The sequence below is a fragment of the Miniopterus schreibersii genome (assembly GCF_964146895.1).
Source record: "Miniopterus schreibersii genome assembly, chromosome: 8".
In the NCBI taxonomy this organism is placed as follows: Eukaryota; Metazoa; Chordata; class Mammalia; order Chiroptera; family Miniopteridae; genus Miniopterus; species Miniopterus schreibersii.
In genome coordinates this window covers 46,536,905-46,559,121 of record NC_138109.1, presented here as the reverse complement: position 1 = coordinate 46,559,121, position 22,217 = coordinate 46,536,905, and the positions used below count along the sequence as shown (strand labels likewise).

Sequence of the window (22,217 nt, the reverse complement as noted above, 5' to 3'; positions counted from 1 at the left end):
GATGTAGAATTTGTCAAATACTTTTCTTCTGCCTCTTTTGAGAGGATCATGTGATTTTTATCTTTAATTAGTGTGGTGTTATCACATTGGTTGATTTGGCTTTTCAATTCTGTCTGTAAAGAAAGTATTTTAGAGAAGTTTAAAGAGTCAGCCTGTTACAAAGAAGTTTTTACTGAATGAAGTATGTATGTTTATTAATTAAGTTATGCTATTATATATGTGTATATATATAATGTAGCTTATTTCAGATGTCCAGTTTATCATTTTTTTTGTGTTCTTTTTTTGTTTTTTATCCTCACCGGAGAATATTTTTTCCATTGCTTTCAGGGAGAATGGAAGGGGGAGAGAGGGAGAGAGAAAGGAAGAGAGAGAAACATCGATGTGAAAGAAACACATCTATTGGCTGCCTCCTGCAGTCACCCAGACCAGGGCCAGGCATCGAGCCTGCAACCGGCCCACATGCCTTTGGCCAGAGTCAAAACCAGGGCCCCTCAGTCCACCAGCGGGGGCACTAACCACGGAGCAAAACTGGCTAGGGCTTATCATTTGGGTAATTAGAAATTCTGTTTTTGTTTACTAGTGAGAAATTTTCCATTTGGGAAAATACTGAATTTTAGATGTTTAATACATTTTATTTTTCAAGCAATTGATAGAAATTTTATATTTGTATTTAAAGTACTATTATTAATAATATTTCAGGTAAAGCATCTACCAGGTGCCAAATTTTGGAGTAGATTAAAGAACCTAAAACTTCTCTATCTTCATGACAACGGGTTTGCAAAGTTAAAGAATGTATCCATGTTGTCAGCCTGTCCATGCCTCGTTGCCCTCACTATGTTTGATTGCCCAGTAAGCCTTAAAAAAGGGTATAGGCCTGTGCTGGTCAACAGTATACACACTCTCAAAGCACTGGACCATCATGTGATTTCTGATGAAGAAATAATCCAGAACTGGTATCTTCCTGAAAGATTCAAAACGTATAACCACCGGCTTTTCTTTAATTTCTGCCCTCCTTTGAAAAAGGTAAGTGGTTTGTTTTAAATAAATTTATAGAAATGAAATTTTAGCTTCTAAGGTTCATACCTAACTTATATAAAACTGATATTTTGCATCATTTATATAAGATATCCTATACTATTGAATATATTAGTAATGTTTTATATCCAAAATTTATAAAAAAATGTTTGTATGTTTACTGCATAAGAGTTGTTGAGCAGAAAAGTACCAAATTGTAGAAAAACAAATATATATGTCTCCATTATGTTTTAATAGCTTTAAGGATATATAGCTTACATGCTGTGAAATTCCCTTATTTTACTTAAATAAAATCATTCAATGATTTTAATAAATTAACAGTGTTATATAACCATCTCCAAAATCCAATGTTAGAAATTTTCACCATTCCAAATGTTTCTTTCATTCCCATGCGCAGTTAATTCCCTGTTTCAACCCCCAGTTATAGGTTACATTCATCGGCTTTCTGTCTCTATAAATTTCCTTTTCTAAACATTTCATATAGGAATCATACAATACGTTGTCATTTGCATCTGCCATCTTTCAGTTAGTGTGATGTATTTGAGGTTCATTCATGTAGCATGAATCAATAGTTTGTTCCTTTTGATTGCTGAGTAATATTTTATTATACGAATATATTATAATTTCTTTGTACAGTCACCAATTGATGGACATCTGGATTATTTCCAGTTTTTGCTATTATGAATAATGCTGCTATGAACACCTGTATGCATGTCTTTTTGTAGAGATAAATTTTCACCTTTTTTGGGTAGATTCTTAGGAGTGCAACTGGTAGGATGTATAGTAATTTTATGTTTAACTTGATAAGACACTGAATTGCATTCTAAAAAGTGGAAGCCACTGGTTCATAAGTGTTGTAGTTTCTTTATGTCTTTGTAAACTACTAGCATTTTCTGTCTTTTGCACTATAGACATTCTAGTAGGTGTGAAGTGATATATCATTTGTGGTTTTAATTTTTATTTTCATAATGACTAATGATGGTAAGCATTTTTTCATCTGCTTATTAACTATTGATGTATCTTCTTTAGTGAAATGTCTGTAGAGATTTTTTTTTTTTTGGCCTATTTTTAAAGTTGGTTTTTTGTCTTATCGAGTTGTAAGTGTAGATATCTGGATATAAGCCTTTTATCAGATATGTGAATTACAAATATATTCTCCCATTCCATATCTTGTCTTTTTATTTCCTTAATGGTCTCTTTTGAAGCAGAAAAGTTTTGAGTTTTATGAGGTTCTATTTTATGAAATTTTTTTTTTATGTGTGATGCTTTTGGTGTTGTATCTAAGAACTCTGCCTAATTCCAGCTCTCAAAATTCCTCTTCTGGCCTGGCCGGGCGTGGCTCAGTGGTTGAGCGTCGACCTAGGATCCAGGCGATCGGGGTTCAATTCCTGGTCAGGGCACATGCCCAGGTTGCGGGCTTGATCCCCAGTTGAGGGCGTGCAGGAGACAGCCGATCAATGACTCTCTCATCATTGATGTTTCTATCTCTCTCTCCTTTCCTCTCTGAAATCAGTAAAGATATATTTAAAAAAAAAAAAATTCTCTTCTGTGTTTTCTTCTAGAAGTTTAATAATTTTGTTATGAAATTTATTTTATTTTTTAATTTTATTGACTTTTAGAGAGAAGGGGGGCAGAGAAAGAGAAAGAGATATTGATGTGAGGGAGATACATCCATGGGTTGCTTCTGGCTTGTGCCCTGACCAGGGATGGAACCTAAAACCTGGGTATGTGCCCTGACTGGGGATTGAACCCACCACCTTTGGAATACACTCCAACCAACTGAGCCACACCAGCCAGGGCTAGTTAAGAAATTAAGATCTATGTTTTACCTTGAATGAATTTTTATGCATAGTATGAAGTAAGGCCCTAAGTTTATATTTACATATTGATATAGAATTATACCAACACCATTTGTTGAAAATATTTTTCTTTCTCCAGTGAATTGTCTTGATACCTGTCAAAAATAAATTGGTGATAAATGTAAAGGGCTTATTTCTGGACTCTACATTATATCCTAGTGTTGTATATATCTGTTATTATGACATTGCCACACTATTGTAGCTTTGTAGTTAAGTTTTGAAATAGAGAAGTTTGATTCCTCCAACTTTGCCTTTGCCTTTTTTTTTTTTTTTCTTTTAATGTTGCTTTGGCTATTCAGGGTCCCTTGAATTTACAAGTGAATGTTAGGATTAGCTTGTCAATTTTGACAATGATTCCTGCTGTGATAGTGATAAAGATTCTATTGAGTTTTTAGATCAATTTGTGGAGGATTGCCATCTTTACAATAGTGAATATTATCATTCTTGAATGTGAACTTTCAGTTTATTTAGCTATCCTTTAATTCTCTGAGCAATGCTTTGTAGTTTTCATTGTACAGGTCTTGCACTTACTTAGTTAACAGTTTTTAGTTATTTTATTTGATATTGAAAATGGAATCATTCGCTTAATTTCATATTTTGATTGTTGCTAATATATATGAATACAGTTGATGTTTTCATTTATTCTTATATCCTGCTACCCTCCTATTCTCATTTATTAGTTCTGGAAGTTTTTTGTTGATTCAGAATACTTGTTTTTTAATTGAAAGTGGATATTTTTTCAAGTTTTTCATATTTGAATGAATGCATTAGGAAATAGTTTATTTTTCAGTGCTTTAAGGGACAATTTAGGTTATTAATGAAGAGTATAAAATATTCAATTCTTAAACCATTAATTTGATGACATAGACATGTTCGTGTCATCATTTTATGTTGATTTTTTTATATGTTGAAACAAGTTATTGGGATACTTTATCTAATTAGAGGTTACAAAATCTTCAAATGGATAGATAAAAATATGAGAAAAAATGCTTCATGGCATATGAATATTAGAACAAGTATGTTATGTAACAGTTCAAAAGAGATGGTTAACTCTTCAGGTGTTAGAAAAAATCAGGTACAAAGTATAGGAAGTAAAAAAGTATGTTTCAGAACAGTGTTTATAATCTCTAAGTATATATAAATCTACATATAAATGCTTTGAAAATTGATGAAGAATAGAAAGTCATTTGAACAGTGCTAATTACCTCTGAAAGTTATTGTGCATTGGAAGCCTGGAGATTAGGAAGTTGGAAGACTTTTATATTTGCATACGATTATACAGGGTGTCCCAAAAAATGTATACATACTTTGAATAATTATTAATTCTGATTGGGTTAAATCTGAAAAGAAGGAAACATCAATTGAGCTATCAGCTCTGAAGTGTGTGTACATTTTGGGGATACCCTGTATTTTAAAATTTTCAAGTATCTTTATTTTGTAGTAACAGTTTTTAAAATTAGGGACATATAAAGCAAGATAGTATTTCTGTCTGGGTGTCTTAATCTGGGCCCCAAAGGAAGAATTTCTTTTAGGTATTCTCTTGTGTCATATGGTTTAATCAAATTTAGGAACATACATCACCCTTTTAAGGACAATCAAAATGTTTGAGGCTCATTTAAGGAATTAATGGGAAGTTGGGTGGAGAGTATTGAAAAGAACCTTGAGTGACATACCAAGGAGTTTAGATTTCAAAATGAATTCTGTGAAGATCTATTGAAGTTATTTGAGTGGGAAAATTAGAGTGATTCTGTCATACTTGGTGCTGTTTGAATAAATGGTATTGACAAAGTTTTTTTAAAGGAGATTAATACAGTACTTTACTAACAGATTAGGAGGGGTTAAGGGTTCAATGAGGGCAAAGAGATCAATTACGGTAGGCCAGAAATGTTATATTAAGGTTGATAAAGGCAGACAGCCAGTGGCAAAGAAGAAAGAACACAGGGTGGACGACACTCAGTAAAAGCCATTGTGGTAAGCACTTTATAGATTTCAGTCATTCATTTCTTTACCAAATATATATGGAGCAGCTAATATGTAAGAGGGATTGTTCTGGACTCAGTGGCAAATAATACTGACAAAGGTGTTGCTCTCATGAAGTTTTGTGGAAGAGCACAGGAAATAAATGTGTAAGCCAAACCTCCCACTCTCTCCCCCAAAATAATACAACTATAGAATGCCAGTTATTGTTAATTTCTAAAGGAAATAAAAGAAAGTGTTAGCTTAGGAGTAAAGGGGTAGAGATTTGGGCTACTTTAGCTAGGGTGGATGGGGAAGGACTTTCTAAAAAATACTTTATTATATTCTTTGACTTGGAAAGGTATTACTCTTATTTCACAGAAGAAAATGAAATACGGTGAGTTTAGGAACTTATCCAATATCAGGTATCTAGTCAGTCATGAAGCTGGGATTTCAAGTCTGTCTTTGTCTCATAGTCCTACAGTCTACATTGCATCACAAAGTATAGAGAGTACAAAAAATTGACAGGATTTACTTTAAACTGATTGAATGTGGGAGGAGAAGGCTAATTAGTAAAGAAAGTTCTCTAGTATTTTGAACTTGAGTAAATGGGACATACAATAACTTAGTTAACAGAAATGGTGGCATTTAAATGATTTTGGTAGAAAGTTAAATTTGGTCATGTTTGTTTGAGGCAGGATGTTGATGTAGAGATACCAGCTAGGCTTTGGAAATGTAGGACTAAAATTCAGAAATAGTGTTCTGGATGTACGACGTAAATTCAGTACTTACTTGTTTGAGGTCATAGTTGAAACTAAACTGTCACAGGAAAATATAAGGGACAGTAAAGGCTGAAAGTTAAAGCTTTAGGGCACAGTCTCATTTTGTGGGTAGAAAACAGTGGAACCAATGAGGATAAAAGAGCATCAATCCCAGCTGGTAGGAGGAAAAACAGAGACATGCTTTATTATTACGTAGGTGATGGGAAAAGACTGATTAAAAACTGAAGAATGTTTTAAGTGGCCAAGGAAAATTAGCACTGATACAAAACTATTTTGAAGGGCTTTTTGATGGAGACGAGGTTGCATCTTTGGAATTTCAGTAACTTGCAGGAACGAATTTGAAATTATAATGCCAAATACAGAAACTATTCTGAGAAAAATTTGGACAAAGGAAAGATAACGGTTCATCATGGGAAATAGAATTAATAGATCTTTCATGTGAGATGATAGTAACTTCAACATATTTTTAAGCTGAGGGAAATAAGTTTTAATTTTTAAAAAAGATTGACAATATCAGCAATAGACACTATGGTTGAATTAAAAAAAATTGTATATAAAGTATGAGTGAAAAGCTTAAAAAATGTAGTAAGCCTTAAAGCAATATAGGTATACCAACTTCTGGCAGAATTTTTGTGAGTTGTAGAGAGTTAAAGAAATCCATTTGAATAACAGTGTTCACTTTAAGCATTTCTATTTATTATTTCTACTTATAAGCAATATTCTGCTTATGAGGTTATCTTTTGAATATTGAAAGATTTTGTTTAGTTTATAGCAATATAAACAAACACTTGAGAAGGAATAAATTACAATCTATGAAGATATATATTTATTTATTTTTGCACTTGTTATTAACTATAAGAGTGTCATGAAAACTGAAAATAGTAATGAACCTTATAATAGTACATGCAGTTTTCAATAAGTAGTAGTGTTCTTTTGTCCGGAGGGCATGGATGCAGAAATTAAAGAAGTAGGTGTTCATTTTAAAAGAAACCAGTTAGTAGTGTGTGATTAAAACTTGTGCCTTATAATGCAATAAAATTATCTAGAAGTATCCTGTTAATTCTTAACTATTACAGTTAATGATTTATAGGCCTTTGTTTTTTAGAGTCTAGTTGGAAAATACTTATATTTTGAAGAACAGGGAAAATACAGATTCTTCTTAACTATATGAAATCAAAGTAACTAGAAATTTGAAGTGCTTAGTTATCTAAAAGCATGTAATGAAAGGTTATATGTATATATAATTTTGTCATTATATATACATAAAAGCATTTAAGATGGGAGTGGATTTGAGCAAAGAACCAATGTTATCAGTTGGGATTGTGTTTTGTCTATATGTAATAGAAAGCCAACTAAAAGGGATTTTATTTTCATTATGTAACAGAAAGTTTAGAGGTAGGCAATCCTTCTGTGTGGTTTTCTCAAGGAAATTTTGAAGGACCAGGGTTTATTCTAGCTTCTTGCTCTGCTGTATTTAGCAAATGCACATTTTCCCTCTTAGGAAATGAGCTTGTTTGTATCTAGGCATGTGCTTAGGTTAGCAAGAAGGGAATTGGTAGGAACAAAAAACAAAGCCAGTTAAGTCTACCCATTTTAGGAAAACAATAGCTTCCCCAGGTGTCCCACCTGAAAGACCTCTACCATCAGAACTAGATTAAATGACCACCACTAGATAAAAGGGAATATAGTACGATGAATAATTTTAATTGGGCACATTTACTTGTTAAACAAAACCAACATTCTGTTAACAAGGAAGAAAGGAAGATAGATTCTTGGAGTGCAGTTAATACATTCTATTAAACAGTGAAAAATAAATTAAATATGCAGTACAGCATTGATATTTCAAGGGGACGTTTTTAGTTCAAACACTTAGCACCCATTTGTTCTTCATTCCAATGTAAGCATCAAAATAAAAATGCACATATATCATATATACTTAACAAATACATTCTTCTTTAAAAATTTATGTTTGACTTAATAGAGTGATATGGATTAATGTTTGTAAAATTTAAAATGTTTTTGCTTTCCAAAGAATAAAGATAAAAAAGAAAATATACCCTGTGTGAAATATAAAAAGTCATAAGACAAAATGTTAAAAGTAAAACTCTATTTATAAGAATTTACTATATAGTTACATTTGTGAATATTATTGAATTATAAATAAATGTAAATATATTATAAATAGATGTAAAAGCTGAAATTGAGATGTTTATTAGCATGATCAAGTACAAAAAACAAAATAAAACAGAAAAATGAAAGTAAAATGCTAAGCAAACATTATTAAGTTGAATAAAGCAAAGGATTTAACATTAGTCTTAATGTAGAATTGGGCACACATATCATTAAATGGCACTAATAGGACCTCTTTCAAGTGATATAAAAATAACTGCTACAATAAAGATATTTTTGTTTGAGCATTAATGTACAAAATGCTATTATACAAAAACATATCACAGATATATTTGGAAATATGAGACTAAAATGGATAGAAAATATTACAGTAGTGGGAGAACATAAAATCTTTATCTCAATAAATTATTTTGTTAAAAAGTATGCATATAAGGTTCCACTTCTGGGAAGACAGAGTAGGCCTTCCTCTTGCAATGTACAGCTCAATTTCCTGGACATTATATGCATCATGAAATTATTACTTATTACATATTAATTATGTAATATATAATTTTTTGGACATTATATACAAAACAAACCTAAAGAGACTGTGAATGGGAAAGCACAGAGGCTGACTGGCTGACAATCAGAACCTGAGGAATTGTACAGTTGCAAAGTGAGTTTCCTATTTTGCTTTTTTTCCCTTTGCATATCCTAAAATTGAAGCTTGAGAAGGCAGTAACCCAGAAAAGCCAAAATGTGCAAATCAAAAAACAAAATACTAAAGATACAAACCAGAAGCCTGCTCTCTCTGTCCAAACGACCAGGAAAGGTTGAGTTTAGTAAGAGAGAACTTGTAGAGAATAACCACCCTACTCCAGTCAAAACCCTAGAAGAAATTGTGATTTCACCTTCACCCATACCAGCAAAAGTGGAGGGGGAGCCTAGGCTGCTGTCCTTGTGAGGCTCTAATGAGGCTACCCGGCAACACTCACTGGAGTGGTCACAGGAGATAGGGATTTTCACTATTGCATAGATATAATGGGGCCACCCACGCAGCGGTCTCAGTGAAGACCACATGCAAGTTGAAACTTCCATGTGGAAGTGGCTCTTAATATCAGATAAAGTAAACTTCAGAGCAAAGAAAATTATCAAAGGCAGAGAGGGACATGTAAAGATAATAGGTCTAAACCATCAAGAAGACACAGTAATTTTAAATGTGAATGCATCAAATAACAGAGCTACAAAGTATGTGAAGTAAAAACTGGTAAAACTGAAATGAAAAATAGAGAAATACATGAACACCTAGACAGAAAATCAGGAAAAAGAATAGAAAAATTCAGCAATCCTACCAACCAACAGAATTTAATTGATATTTATGGAACACTCCAGCCAACAACTATAGAATACACATTCTTTTCAAGTGCTCATGGAACCATATATACACGAGATCCTGTTTTGTAAAACAAACCACAACAAATTTAAAATTATTTAAATTATACAGGGTGTGTTTTCTGACTGTAGAAAGATAAGAGGAGAATCTCTACACTTGCCAACTAAGCACCACACTTATAATAAATCCACGGGTCAAACGTAGTCTCAAAGGAAAATTTAAAAATACATTTTCTAAAATAAATTGAAGATACAAGATACCGAAATTCGTGGGACACAGAGCAATGCTGAGAGAAAAATTTAAAACACTTAATACATATATTGGAAAAGAGGAAAAGCCTCAAATTTATGGTGTAAGACCTCCCCCCCCCCACACACAAGAACTTAGAAAAAAAGAGCAAAATAAACCTAAATAAGCAAAAGGAAGGAAATTAGAAAGATAAGAGCAGATATTCATGAAATTATATACACAAAACTTGAGAGAATTAGTAAAACAAAGATCTGGTTCTTTGATAAGATAATAAAATTGACAAACATAGCAAGACAGACAAAAAAAGGGAGAAAAAACAGGTTACCAATATTGGGAACAAAGCAAAGCATATCAGTAAAGACCTGCAGACATAAAAAGTATGAGAGAATAGTACAATAATGCTACACTTAACACAAAGATGAATGGTGGATCACTTTCACAAAATAACACAAACTACTAAAATTCACCCAGCATAAAATATGTCATTTATATTGTCCTATAGCTATTAAGGAAATTGAGTTCAATATTTTAAAAAAACTTGTACAAGAGAAATTTTCAGTTTAAATAGTTTCAGTGGAGAATTCTTCCAAATATTTAAAAAAGAATTAGCACCAATTCTATACATTTTCTTCTAGAAAATAAGTGGGACCCTTCCTACTTTATATTATGAAGCTGATATCACATTGATGCCAAAACCAAACAAAGTGAAAAAAAGGAAAACTACAAGCAAATATCCCTCATGAATATAAGCACAAAAATCCTTAGCAAAATATTAGCAAATAGAATTCAGAAATACATAAGAAGAAGTCTATAGTATGAGCAAGTGGGGCTTATTCCAAGGATGCAAGGCTGGTTTAATATTTGGAAATCATATCAAATATATCAATTAATAGAGAAAAAGAAATTGGCAAAATTCAACATCCATTCATGAGAGAAAAAAAACAACTCAGAAAAATGGGTAAGACGGGAACCTCTTCTTTATGAAGAACATCGACATGAAACCTCCAGCTAACATCATGCTTACTGGTAAAGGACTGAATGCTTTCTCCCAGAGACTGGGAACAAAGCAAGGATGCCCACTATCACTTCCCTTGTCAATACAGTGCTGAAAAGTCGAGCTAGTGCAAAAAGATGAGAAAGGGGAATAAGAGACATACAGATGGGAAAAGAATAAATAAAACTCTCTCTCTGCCAATAAAATTATCCCAAAGACTCTACCAAAAAATCTGTTAGAAATAAAAAGTGAGTTTAGCAAGGCCACAGATATCAGGTAAAAATACAAAAACCAATAACATTTCTGTATAATAGCAATGAATACATGGACACCAATATTAAAATATAGTATCATTTATAGTCACTCACAAAATGAAATACTTAAGTAAATCTAAAACATACATGTAAATTGTACACTGAATACTATAATACCCTGATGAAAAAATATAAGAATATCTGAATAAAATGAAAAACAGCATTTTTATGAGTTAACTCAGCAATATAAAGATCGCAATTCTTTCCAAACTTATATATTCAGATTTAGTGCAATTTCTATAAAAGTCATGCAAAATTTTCTGGAGATACAGACAAGACTATTGCAAACTTTTTGTGGAAAGGTAAAGAAAGTAGAATGGCTAAAAAAATACTTTGAAAAACAATAAAGTGGAAGGAATCAGTTACCTGATTTTGAGACTCACTTAGCTACAGTAATCAAGACTATTTGGCGTTGACACATAGATCAATGAAACAGAACTGAAAACCTAAGAATTGGTTCATGCAACATGTCCAGCTGAATTTTGACAAAGGTGTAAAACTAATTTGATGGAAAAACAAAGCCTTTTCAATATGTTAACTGGAGCAATTGGGCATCCAAGCACACAGACTCTCTCTCACACACACAAGCACACACACACAAATAAGCCTCTACCTAAATTTCACACCTCATATCAAAATAGGTCAAGGAGTTAAAGGAAAAACTTCAATCTATAAAACTTTTAGGGGAAAAAAAAAATCAAAGGAAACCATTGAGATCTAGGACTAGGTAAGCAGTTCTTAGACTTGAAACCAAAAACACAGTCTTTAAAAGAAAAATGTGATAAAGTTAATTTTATCATTTTTTTTTAATTTGCTCTGTGAAACATCCTGATAAGAGAATAATAAAATAATCTGTAGAGTTGGGGAAAGTATTTAGAAATGAATACATTTTAAAAGGGTAGCAGTTAATTTGAGTGGTGGAAATTTGAGTAGGATTTTTATTCTTATTTCTGCTTTTCTTTTTAAAATTTCTATACTATTACAGTATTATGATGCTAAATTTTATTTTAAATTATTTAATGGTACTTGATTCAAGTGAATTTTTTTAAACTTGAAAATTGACTGTTGTAGTGTGTTCCCAAAGTGTTTATCCAGTGGTCCTTAAAAATATTGGTATGAAATGATACAAAATCTTTGTAGCTAGGATGGAGAATTTCACATAGATTCTCACCATTTTATGTGACTATTAAAGTGAATATATCATGAATATACTATGCTTTCTGATGGAATAAAAAGGTAAAATGGTATGGATTTACTCTTTGAAATAAATACATGTGGGATTAGTGTGATTTGCATTTTTCAAATATGCTGGGAAAATGTATGCCAAATTAGGAAATTCTGATGGAAAATATCACAAGGTGAATAGAAAAGATAGACCTTAGGAACCAGATACATATAGAAAAAATTCAAACATGGGAACAGGAAAGAAAAAATTAAATAAGTGCAAATATATTTAAAATATCAAATTGATTGCCCTGGCCAGTGTGGCTCTGTTAGTTGGAGCATTATCCTCTGCACCCAAGGGTTGTGGGTTGGATCCCAGTCTAGTCGGGGCACATATGTGAGGCATCTGTTCAATGTATTTCTCATGTTGATGTTTTTCTCTCTCCTTTCCTCCCTCTCTAAAATTAATTAAAGATAAATAAATAAATAGGATATCAAATTGATTGGGAATCTGGGTAATTATATACAATATGAATAGAATATAGCCTTACAATTTGTTTATGTGTATATATATACACACACATACATACATATATATATATATATATATATATATATATATATATATATATATATATATTACTGATTTCAGAGAGAGGAAGCAAGAGGGAGAGAGAGAGATAGAAACATCAATGATGAGAGAGTCACCGATCTGCTGCCTCCTGCACGCCCCTTACTGGGGATTGAGGCTGCAATCTGGGCATGTGCCCTGACTGGGAATCGAACCACGATCTCCTGGATCATAGGTTGATGCTCAACCGCTGAGCCATGCTGGCTGGGCTGCAATTTGTTTTTCCAAGTACTCTTTCTGTTAGAACACAAAGTACTCTCTTACATATGAGTTATATTACAAAAGTCCTTAATATTCTTTTGAAATGCCTCATCATGTTTTATACCAGGGTTAGCCATAGCCCCATTTTCATTTCACAGTTATCATAGCAAGTGGTAGACTATACATATTTTATTATTCTACTATCTATTTTGTTGATTGTTGATAGTTTTTTGCCCAAGAATATGTTGTTCTTTGCCAAACTTTTACTATAATATTTTAATTCTTTTTATTAGATTGAAAATGTTAGTACTAATTGTCCTTTATAGCTCATTTATTTTATAATTTTACATTATGTAATTTTGGATAAATTGCTTAGTAAATTGCTTTAGACTATTTTTTGAGTATCAAATACATTAAGGTCTATAGGGTCTTTGTAAACTCTAAAGTGTTGATTATTTTAAGTAAGTATTACTATGAAACTGCTGCAGATAACATTGTTTGGATGCTTGAAATGTTTAGTCTCCATTCTAAGTGCTTTACAAATATTCTTTCACACCAACCCAATGAGGCAGTACTATTGTTATCTCTATTTTACACATGATGAACCGAGGACAGGTAGGTTACTTACCCTAAATCACATTGCTAGCAAATGGTGGGACTGGGATTTAAATCCAGGCCATCATCCTCTAGTGGAGGAAATGCATTACTTGCCCTTTAGAAAGAGGACTTTTCCATTTGTTCTAGATTTCAAGTGATTTATGATATTTGTACAAATTTACCATAATTGCTTTATTAGCATTTTACAAAATTATTGTTTTAGGACATCAGAAAGCTGGAGTGTGTCTAGATGTTACTTATTCTCTGGCAGGTACACTAACCCAGGTGAAGATTATTCTGTTTATATTTTTAAAGGGAAGAAATTGTTCATGCCTTGGTGGGAATCAGGACTCCCTGCTTTAACTGCAGTGTGTACTTCATGGCACTCAGATGGTGACAACTGCAGCATCTGACCACAACCACTTAAGTCTATCATCTAAGTTTCCTACTGTATTCTTCCTTACTTTTTTCTTATGCACTCAGCCTCCCTGTCCCCAAGCTTCTATAGGGAAGGAAAAGTAATTTTCCCTCTACCCTTCTGAGTTTTTGGCTGAGACCCCTGTAATAAAAGACAGATTAACAAGAGAAAAACAAAGAAGTTTATTAACGCCTACCTCATGTATACATAAGAAATATCCAGGGAAAAATGAATAACTCCCAAAGTGACTCAGAACTAATGCTTAAAAACATGGGGCTTCTCAGGAGAGTAAGTGATTTCTAGGAAAGATGAATGATGGGCCCTTAGAAGAACAGATGGGAGTTGGTGACAAAATTAATCTGGGTGTAGTGGTCTCTCAAAAGCTCCTCCTTCTGATCTTTTAATTTCATCTCCTTTAATAAGAGTCCATCTTCCCTGGTTGATGAAACTCTTGAAGAGATGACTCATTTTGAATGCCTTTTGGGAGATCTGTCTTTAGGCAGATAAGGAAAGTTCAGCAAAACCCCTTCCCCGTTTTTGCTATTTTTCAAGTGTCGACCACTCAAAATAATTAATATGCCAAAGGAGCATATTTGGAGATGGCATGTCTTGATCTCCTACAATCATATTTTGGGGTGGCATGAAGTAGCACTAATCTGCAAGGCTTTGTGATTTTTTGTTGTTTTAGCAGTACATAGCTGATTGAGTGTATAGGCAGAAAAGGTGTGTGTTTTTAATGTGATGGGTTTGGTAACTTTCAGGGTAGGTGCCTCACAAACAATACAAATTTTAGGTTTTTAAGGCAGAATCCTTACATTCAAAACATAATTAAATTGGTTTTATTACTAACCAGTAAAATGATCAATAATATATATGGAGTTTATGTTTTCAAATCTAAATAATTTGTAGAAACAGATATCTTTTTTTTAAAAAAATGTATGTCTTTACGTATTGATTTCAGAGAGAGGAAGGGAGAGAGAGAAAGAGATAGAACCATGAGTGATGAGAGTCATTGATCAGCTGCCTCCTGCACGCCCCCCACTGGGGATTGAGCCCGCAACCCAAGCACGTGCCCTGACCGGGAATTGAACCCAGATCTCCTGGATCATAGGTCCATGCTCAACTGCTGAGCCATGCCAGCCGGGAAGAAACAGATACCTTTTTTTTTTTCTTTTTTAAATATATCTTTATTGATATCAGAGAGAGGAAAGGAGAGGGAGAGAGAGACAGAAACATCAATGATGAGAGAGTCATTGATCAAGCCCGCAACCCGGGCATGTGCCCTGACCGGGAATCGAATCCCGATTGCCTGGATCCCAGGTCGACGCTCAACCACTGAGCCATGCCCGGCCGGGCGGGAACAGATATCTTAAAGATAATTTCTTTAAAGCCAATAGAGAATGTCTTTCCCCAGTGGAATGTCCTATGTTCCAATAAAAGTGTCCAACATTGTAGTTCATCTGCAACAAAAGTTTGAACTACTGTAAATTACTTTATGAATCCAACATGTCAATTTTCTTGATGGGGATCTACAGAATACTTTTAGAGTTTCACTGGATAACTATTCATGTCACTACTTTTCAGAGATCAACATGATTATGGTTTAAATTGATATCTATGATATCAGATTGGGAGAAGAATTTGGAAGTTATTGCCATGGATCTTGCATTTTGTTAGATAATTGAAATTATTTGGTGCTACTAATTCTTGATTTACTGATCTAATAAAATATATGTGAAACTTTATATTATTCAACTGCTATGCCTTTAAGAAACCTGTGAATGTTTTAGTAGTTTTTACCATTAGACTACCAAGTTTAAAATGACTTTTGGAAATAATTTCATGAAATATAATTATTAAACATATTTTTTATACAGGGATCAACCTATGAGGATGAAATTAATAATATCAAATTTGTTATTTCAAAAATTAATACAATCATGGCTCATAATTCACCAATTTTGATTATTCAAAGATGGATACGAGGTTTCCTGGTTAGAAAAGGTTTGAGGTATGTTTTATTTTCTTTACTATTTGAATATTAAAATAAGATGATAAGAAAATCAATAATAAAAAGGCATTTCTCCAGTAATATACATTTTTGCATTCCCTATCAAAATGGTATTTTATAGATGACTTGAACAATTTTAAGGAAAATACCACAGACTCGATAGTAATACCTTATAATATTTCACATAATAAAAATGTGATACTTTTATTTTTTCTTTTAAATTGACATATAACTAATAAAGTTTTTATTAATCACTAATTGAATAATTCTGGGAGTTTTTCTATTAAAGTTAAAAACATTAGCCTAAAACATATATTCAATTTCTCTCATGTAATGGGATACAATAGAAATATAAGCCATGAAATATGTATGAGGGTTTCATATTTAGTTTGGTTATGAAGATAATTTTGGTGAAACATCTGCTACAATATCAATCTACATTATCTTTTGGTTGACTTTTTCTTTCTCTTTGTTCCTTGCATTTGTTTCTAGTAACTGACATTTGCATATAGAGGGACACTTTTCTTGGCAGAATCTCTGAACACTGAACTTGATAGGATACTCTGTCATCAATTTATATATATTAGTCATGCCAAACATCAAACATATGAAAAATTAAAGGAACATTTTTATATAGCTCACTTTCAGATGCAAAATGAAAGAGTTTAGAAGATAGAAATGAAGTTTGGCCCTAAAATATAAGTAGGATTAAAATAGATCTAGAGTTGGGCAATGACAGTCTCTGAGAAACCCACATAGGAAGTTGGACTGAAATGACACTCCGCACTCTGTGGAAGGCAGAGGTAATGTTCTGCGTTAGCCCGCATGGCTAACCATAGATGGCAGTAGCTCTGATAGAGAGAGAAGTATGGGGGCCAAGGAGCCAACCTGACCAGAGTACAGGGCCTGCAACTGCTGAAGAAGAGGTTCCATATACTCAAACCAAGGAAAGGGGGCTCACAAGTATTGACAAGTAAAATTATTTGGAATAAAAGATGTGCAAGAGGATCAAGCAGCTTCTGACAGGTGCATATTTATTTAAAGTATTTCTGTCTCTTATGTTTCTTTACATTGTGTGAATTTTGTATGAAATAAACATCTAATTAAAGGGACTTGTCTTTAGTTTATGCTCCTAGGATTGAGTTTTTCACTCTTAAAATCAAGACTTTCTGTGATATACATGTAACATGAGATAAATACCTTGTGCATGGAAACAGTATCTGAAAATTCAGCATGTGTGAACAGAATTTAAGTGAGCTTTGTGGGCAGAGAAGTCCGTAATAAAAATATATCAGAGTGGTTCAAGACAGACCAATTTGAATTACTTCTCTTTTTAAAATGCTGTTCCATTAGGCACATTACTTCACTGTGCTGAGCCTGAGTTTCCTCATATGTTAAATGGTAGAGAGCCAGAGCTAATAGCGGTACTACTAGGCTGTTTGCTTGTGAGAATTAAGATCATGAATATAAAGCTCATAACACCTGGAAAATATGGATATTACATTCTTATTAGCTATCATTTTTTAAAATATCACCTTTGTTGCTGTTGTCATATCATGTGCTCTCTGCATTATCTGACTCATGGGAAACTTTTTGCTTGGATTTCTTGCTCCCTCCCAATAATATTTACCATAGCATGCACTGAGTAATCCTTTCAAAATATTAACCTAATTGTATTCACCATCTTAAAATCCTCCAATTGCTCCCAATTTGCTAAAGACAAATGACTGGGATATTTGTCCCTACAGTGTGCATCACATGCTTTTATTATCACAAGCCTTACCATACTCTATTGCAGTTGTCTGTATGATTATATCTCCACATACACTGCATCCTCTATATCTCTAGCAAATAACATAATGCTTGACACACGTTAGGTGCTCAAAAATATTTGCTTAATAGATGAATACATCAATAAATGGAGAGACTGTGGAAGCTAGAACCAGAAAAGTATTTCTGGATTCATCTATGGGAAAGCAAAACAGAAAGAACTGGGAAACATACAATACTGCCCTGAGGGTTGCCTGTGTGGATTCCCACAGCCTGAAGGTCCAAGCAATTAGTCCTCTCATATATCTATTTCTAGCCATGAGAAATGTTTCCCATGCCCAAATGTTTTGCACCTTGCTTGAAATTTGTTCACTTAAACTGCTTGAAATTTTGTATATAGCTTTTAAATATATATTGCCTAAATTAAAAATATATTATGATTAATGCTTTTTTAAAAAAAAAGTAATAGTTTTTTAAAACAGATGATATGGTACAAGGGAGGTACACTTTTATTTTTAGAATAAAATACTGTGATCAGATTGGCAGCTTACTAAACCTAAGTAAGGACAGCTATCGAGGTCATAGGGAGGGTTCATATTCAACAAAACAAAATATGCACTGCAAACCCTAAAATATTTACTATCTGCCTCTTTATGGAAAAAGTTTCTTGACTCCTGATATAGAAGGCTATACTCAAGACAAGGAGAAAATTTCAATTCTAATCGAATTTTTGATGTGATGGATAATTTCACTGTTGGCTTTGTTATGTATGTCACAAGTCTTGGAGTTGAATTTAAGGTTTGCTTGGAGCTGTGTTCAAGAAAGCAAGAAAAACTTTTATCCTCTAATTTTTAGGTTGGTAGAAAAATGTCAATTTAGTTTTCCTGAAATATGAAATTTATATGAGGGATAAGAGTGCATCATGTTATACAAGACTACAGAAATTTGTTATATGTAGATTCTGATCTGATAACTAACTTTAAAATCTATATTGTTAATTGCCTTGCAATTATTTGATATGAGGATATCCTGAAATCATGCCAAATGTTTGCAAATAAAACTCCCTGTGAAAGGAAGAGATGCTGATTATAATCTAGGGAATTTGACTATAGGTTGGAACTGAGTGACCAATTGGTTCATCAAACTTAAGGGCACCTTATTAGGGGGAGAAGAGAACAAACAAGATTTACTAACTTGAAGGCCCCCAAACAGGGTAAAGAATTAATAGGTCATAGTTGATTCTACGCCAAAATCTTTGAACATTAACGTCTATTAATGCATCTTTTTTATGTACACTATTAATTCTCCACTAGTTTTTAAAGGGGTACAAATTGTCAAATAATACTCAACATAGTAATATCACAATGTATATGAATCAGGAAATTATTAGCCTCATTTCAAATTATTCACATAAAAGCTTTTCTTTAAATATAAGGAATTCATAATGTACTTAACATGATTTCATAATATAAAAGCATTAGAGGCAACTTTTCAGTAATATGCCTATTATTTGGCTAGTAATTGACTGTTACTTGCAGAGTACATTTTGAGTCCTCATTTTGGAATTTTGAGATGGAATTATAACAGTCTATTAATTACATAGTAAATTATGTAATTCTGAATGCTGATTTTGTTCAACAGTGATTACATTATTTATATATGATAAAGATTAAGTTAATTCTTAGCTTATAAAATAGGTATATTAAAGGCAGAAGTAGCATACATTTATTTCAAAGTAAATCCTATTTTAAACGATAAATTTAGGTCAACATTCCTATGAAAATATTCTAGTAAGGTGAATTTGCCAGATATAAATAATGTAAAATAAAATCTATCTTTGTATATGGTTCGGGTCATTAATCATAATCTGTAAAGACAACATACAGATTCAAGCCAATGTTATCTAAAATTTGCAGCTTTAAAATTAACTTTACTTAGTTTAATACTCTCTTGGAACACAGATATGCTTTCCTCTACTATTTGCTATCCAAAAAAAAAATCTTTGTTAAAATATTATTAAAATATTGAAAATATTTTATGATTGTGTAAACAATTTTAATAATTTAACATAAATAAAATAAATTATATCTGATCTTATAATAATATCTTAAGTTTAATAATGCCTCTACTTAAGTTGTCAGAATTAGACTGAATCATTTATTTTTTTTAAGTTTACACAGAATAATTTTAATTTTACTAACACTTTACAAATGTTTTGATTTTTTTGAAATTCAGAATAAAAAAAATAGACATATCTTAGTCTTTTTAGAAACTAGTTTTCCATTTTTAGAAGTGGTGCAAGAACAAATGTATTTTATATATTTGTTTTCTTTCAAAATGAGTGAGCTTCTACATAGACACACAAGAAAGCTTTATTGCCATCTTCTCCTCATTAGACTCATTAGCAAACTAATGGCATACAGAGGTGAATAGGCTCATTCTAACCTTGTGTGGTTCTTTCTGCACGTGGAACAGGAGCAGCACTGAATTCAGATTGTAATGACAGTCTTGTCGCCGGGGTACCATGCCCTGATGATTCAAGCTATCATAGCAGGATCATTTTTGTCTGCCTTCTCTTATGGATTCAGTTGAGTACAGTCCGACTCTCTTAAGCCTCTGTTGACATTCCGGAAACAAGTCTCCTTTAAAAAATATGCAATTCAAAACAAATCACATGCAACACATGGCACTTAAATTTAAGCTACTCTAACAGGAACCTTTGTATCTGTGACCTATGGATTTTGACTGCCTACTTCAGAGGACAGTTTATTAAACAAAATCAGAAAGTCTGATTGCAATGAAGCATTTTCTTAGAGTAGACTGGGTATAGATGTAATTAACTTGGCTTGTAAAAGGGCAGAGAATACTTTTAGGAGGAGATGATACTTGAACTGAAGCTTTAATAATTGGATCTATCTTATTTAGTAGAATAACTAAGAACTAGTCATTTTTCTCTTGCTCTTTTCCAGTTTTTCTCATTATTTTGGGGTTTCCGTAGTTTTACTATGAGGTATTTGAATGTGAATCTTTGTGTTTATTCTTTTTGTAATTTGTTGAGCTCTTAGAGGTGTAGATTAATGTTTTGTTCAGATTTCAGAAAGTTTTAGACATTAGTTCTTCTAATATATATATTTTTATCTGTTCTCTGTTACTTCCGTTATGCCTATGTGGGTGGACTTGATACTCTACATTTCTTTGTGGGTCTAGTCACTTGTCTTCAATATTTTCTTTCTCTGTCAGCTTTGTTTTTATCAATCTTCAAGATTTCTGATTCTTTTTTCCAATCAATTAAAATCTGCTGTTGAACTACTTTAGCAAAATTTTTATTTCAGTTATTATACATTTTAATTGCAGAATTTTCTTTTTCCCATAATTTCTGTGTATTGATAATCTGTATTTGAAAAGGCATCATTATTATACCTTTCTTTACTTATTTAAGGTTTATTTCCTTTAAACATATTTATAGTAGCTGCTGTGAAGTCTTTATCTGTTATGTCTATCATCTGTGCCCTTTCAAAGGCAGTTTCAGAGACAGCTCTTTTTTCTGTATTGGTTACACTGTCATAATTTTTTGTTGAAAACTGGACATTTTAGATAATATATTGTAACAACTCTGGATACTGATCTCTTCACCCAGGCCTTGTTTTTTGCTTGTTAATTTAATGACTAGGCTAGACTATTTTAGTGAAGTCCATTTCCTCTGCATTGGACAACTATGGTATTGCTCCTTCGAGTACATACCATTGGCCAGGTGCAGCCACCCTTGGGATGACAATGATTATAGCAGGGCTCTCTTTGATTGTCTCTTTTTCTGATTCCTCTGTTAAGCCGTCTGAACTTCTTTTGATATCATAGTTATTATCAGCCTCCACTAGTTGCCAGCTGATTATTGTTTTCAACAATATTTTGAGAGATAAATTTCTCCATAGTCTGACCCTTTTAAAAAATAAATTTGAAAATATTTTAGAGACTCTATTCCAGGCAAGAGTAGCTAAGAGGCCTTGGGCTCTCCTCTTCTTCTAGCCCTCACTTGTAGGGCAGAAGCTCTAACCCAGCTGCAACAGGTAGAGAATAGTAGAGCCCTGATCGCCCATACCCTCAGTAACAGATAAATAATTAAGAGGAGGCTGGTATCTCAACAAGAGCAGAAAGCTAAACTGTAAACCATCTTGAAGTTTACCAAAGAGGCCCAGGAGAAAAGACAGCTAAGAAGTCCCCTTCTGGGATCAGGAAGAAGAAAACTCGAAAAAACTTTTGTGAAGGGCCAGAAGTTTTATAACATTCAAAACTTCACTGTTAAGCATGATATGAGTTTGTTTGTTTATCAAACTCATATTATTTATCAGGTAATATTTTGGATATATTGGGTTAAATAAAACAATATTAAAGTTAATCTCACTTATTTCTTTTTAACGTTTTTTAAGTACTGCTAATAGAAAATTTAAAATTATTTTGTGGCTTATATTACTGCTCTATAGTAATTCTCCTAGATAGAAATAAAAAAAAATATTGCTTCACTGGAAAGGAAAAATGAGGATAGACTACCTTGTATTTTTCTGAACAACATAGTCATATTCTTTCTGCCATTACAAAATACAGAGTCAGATATAAGTCTAGAATTGTTTGTGGATTCATATCACAACAGATTTCTCAGCATTCATCTCTTAATGAATGTTGATGGAAAAATCTTAGTGCCTAAATAGTTTTATATAGTATTAATATAAAAACAACTAC

At 32.6% G+C, this 22,217-nt stretch overlaps 1 protein-coding gene across 1 annotated transcript in view; it reads left to right on the top strand.

Moving 5' to 3' along the window:
• LRRIQ3 (leucine rich repeats and IQ motif containing 3) overlaps positions 1-22,217 on the top strand; it is an 83,405-nt gene that overhangs the window by 9,086 nt on the left and 52,102 nt on the right. Inside the window, exons 3-4 of the mRNA XM_081144616.1 lie at positions 700-1,023; positions 15,580-15,713. Coding sequence (XP_081000742.1) covers positions 700-1,023; positions 15,580-15,713 — 458 coding nt within the window. The remainder of the gene's footprint in view (positions 1-699; positions 1,024-15,579; positions 15,714-22,217) is intronic.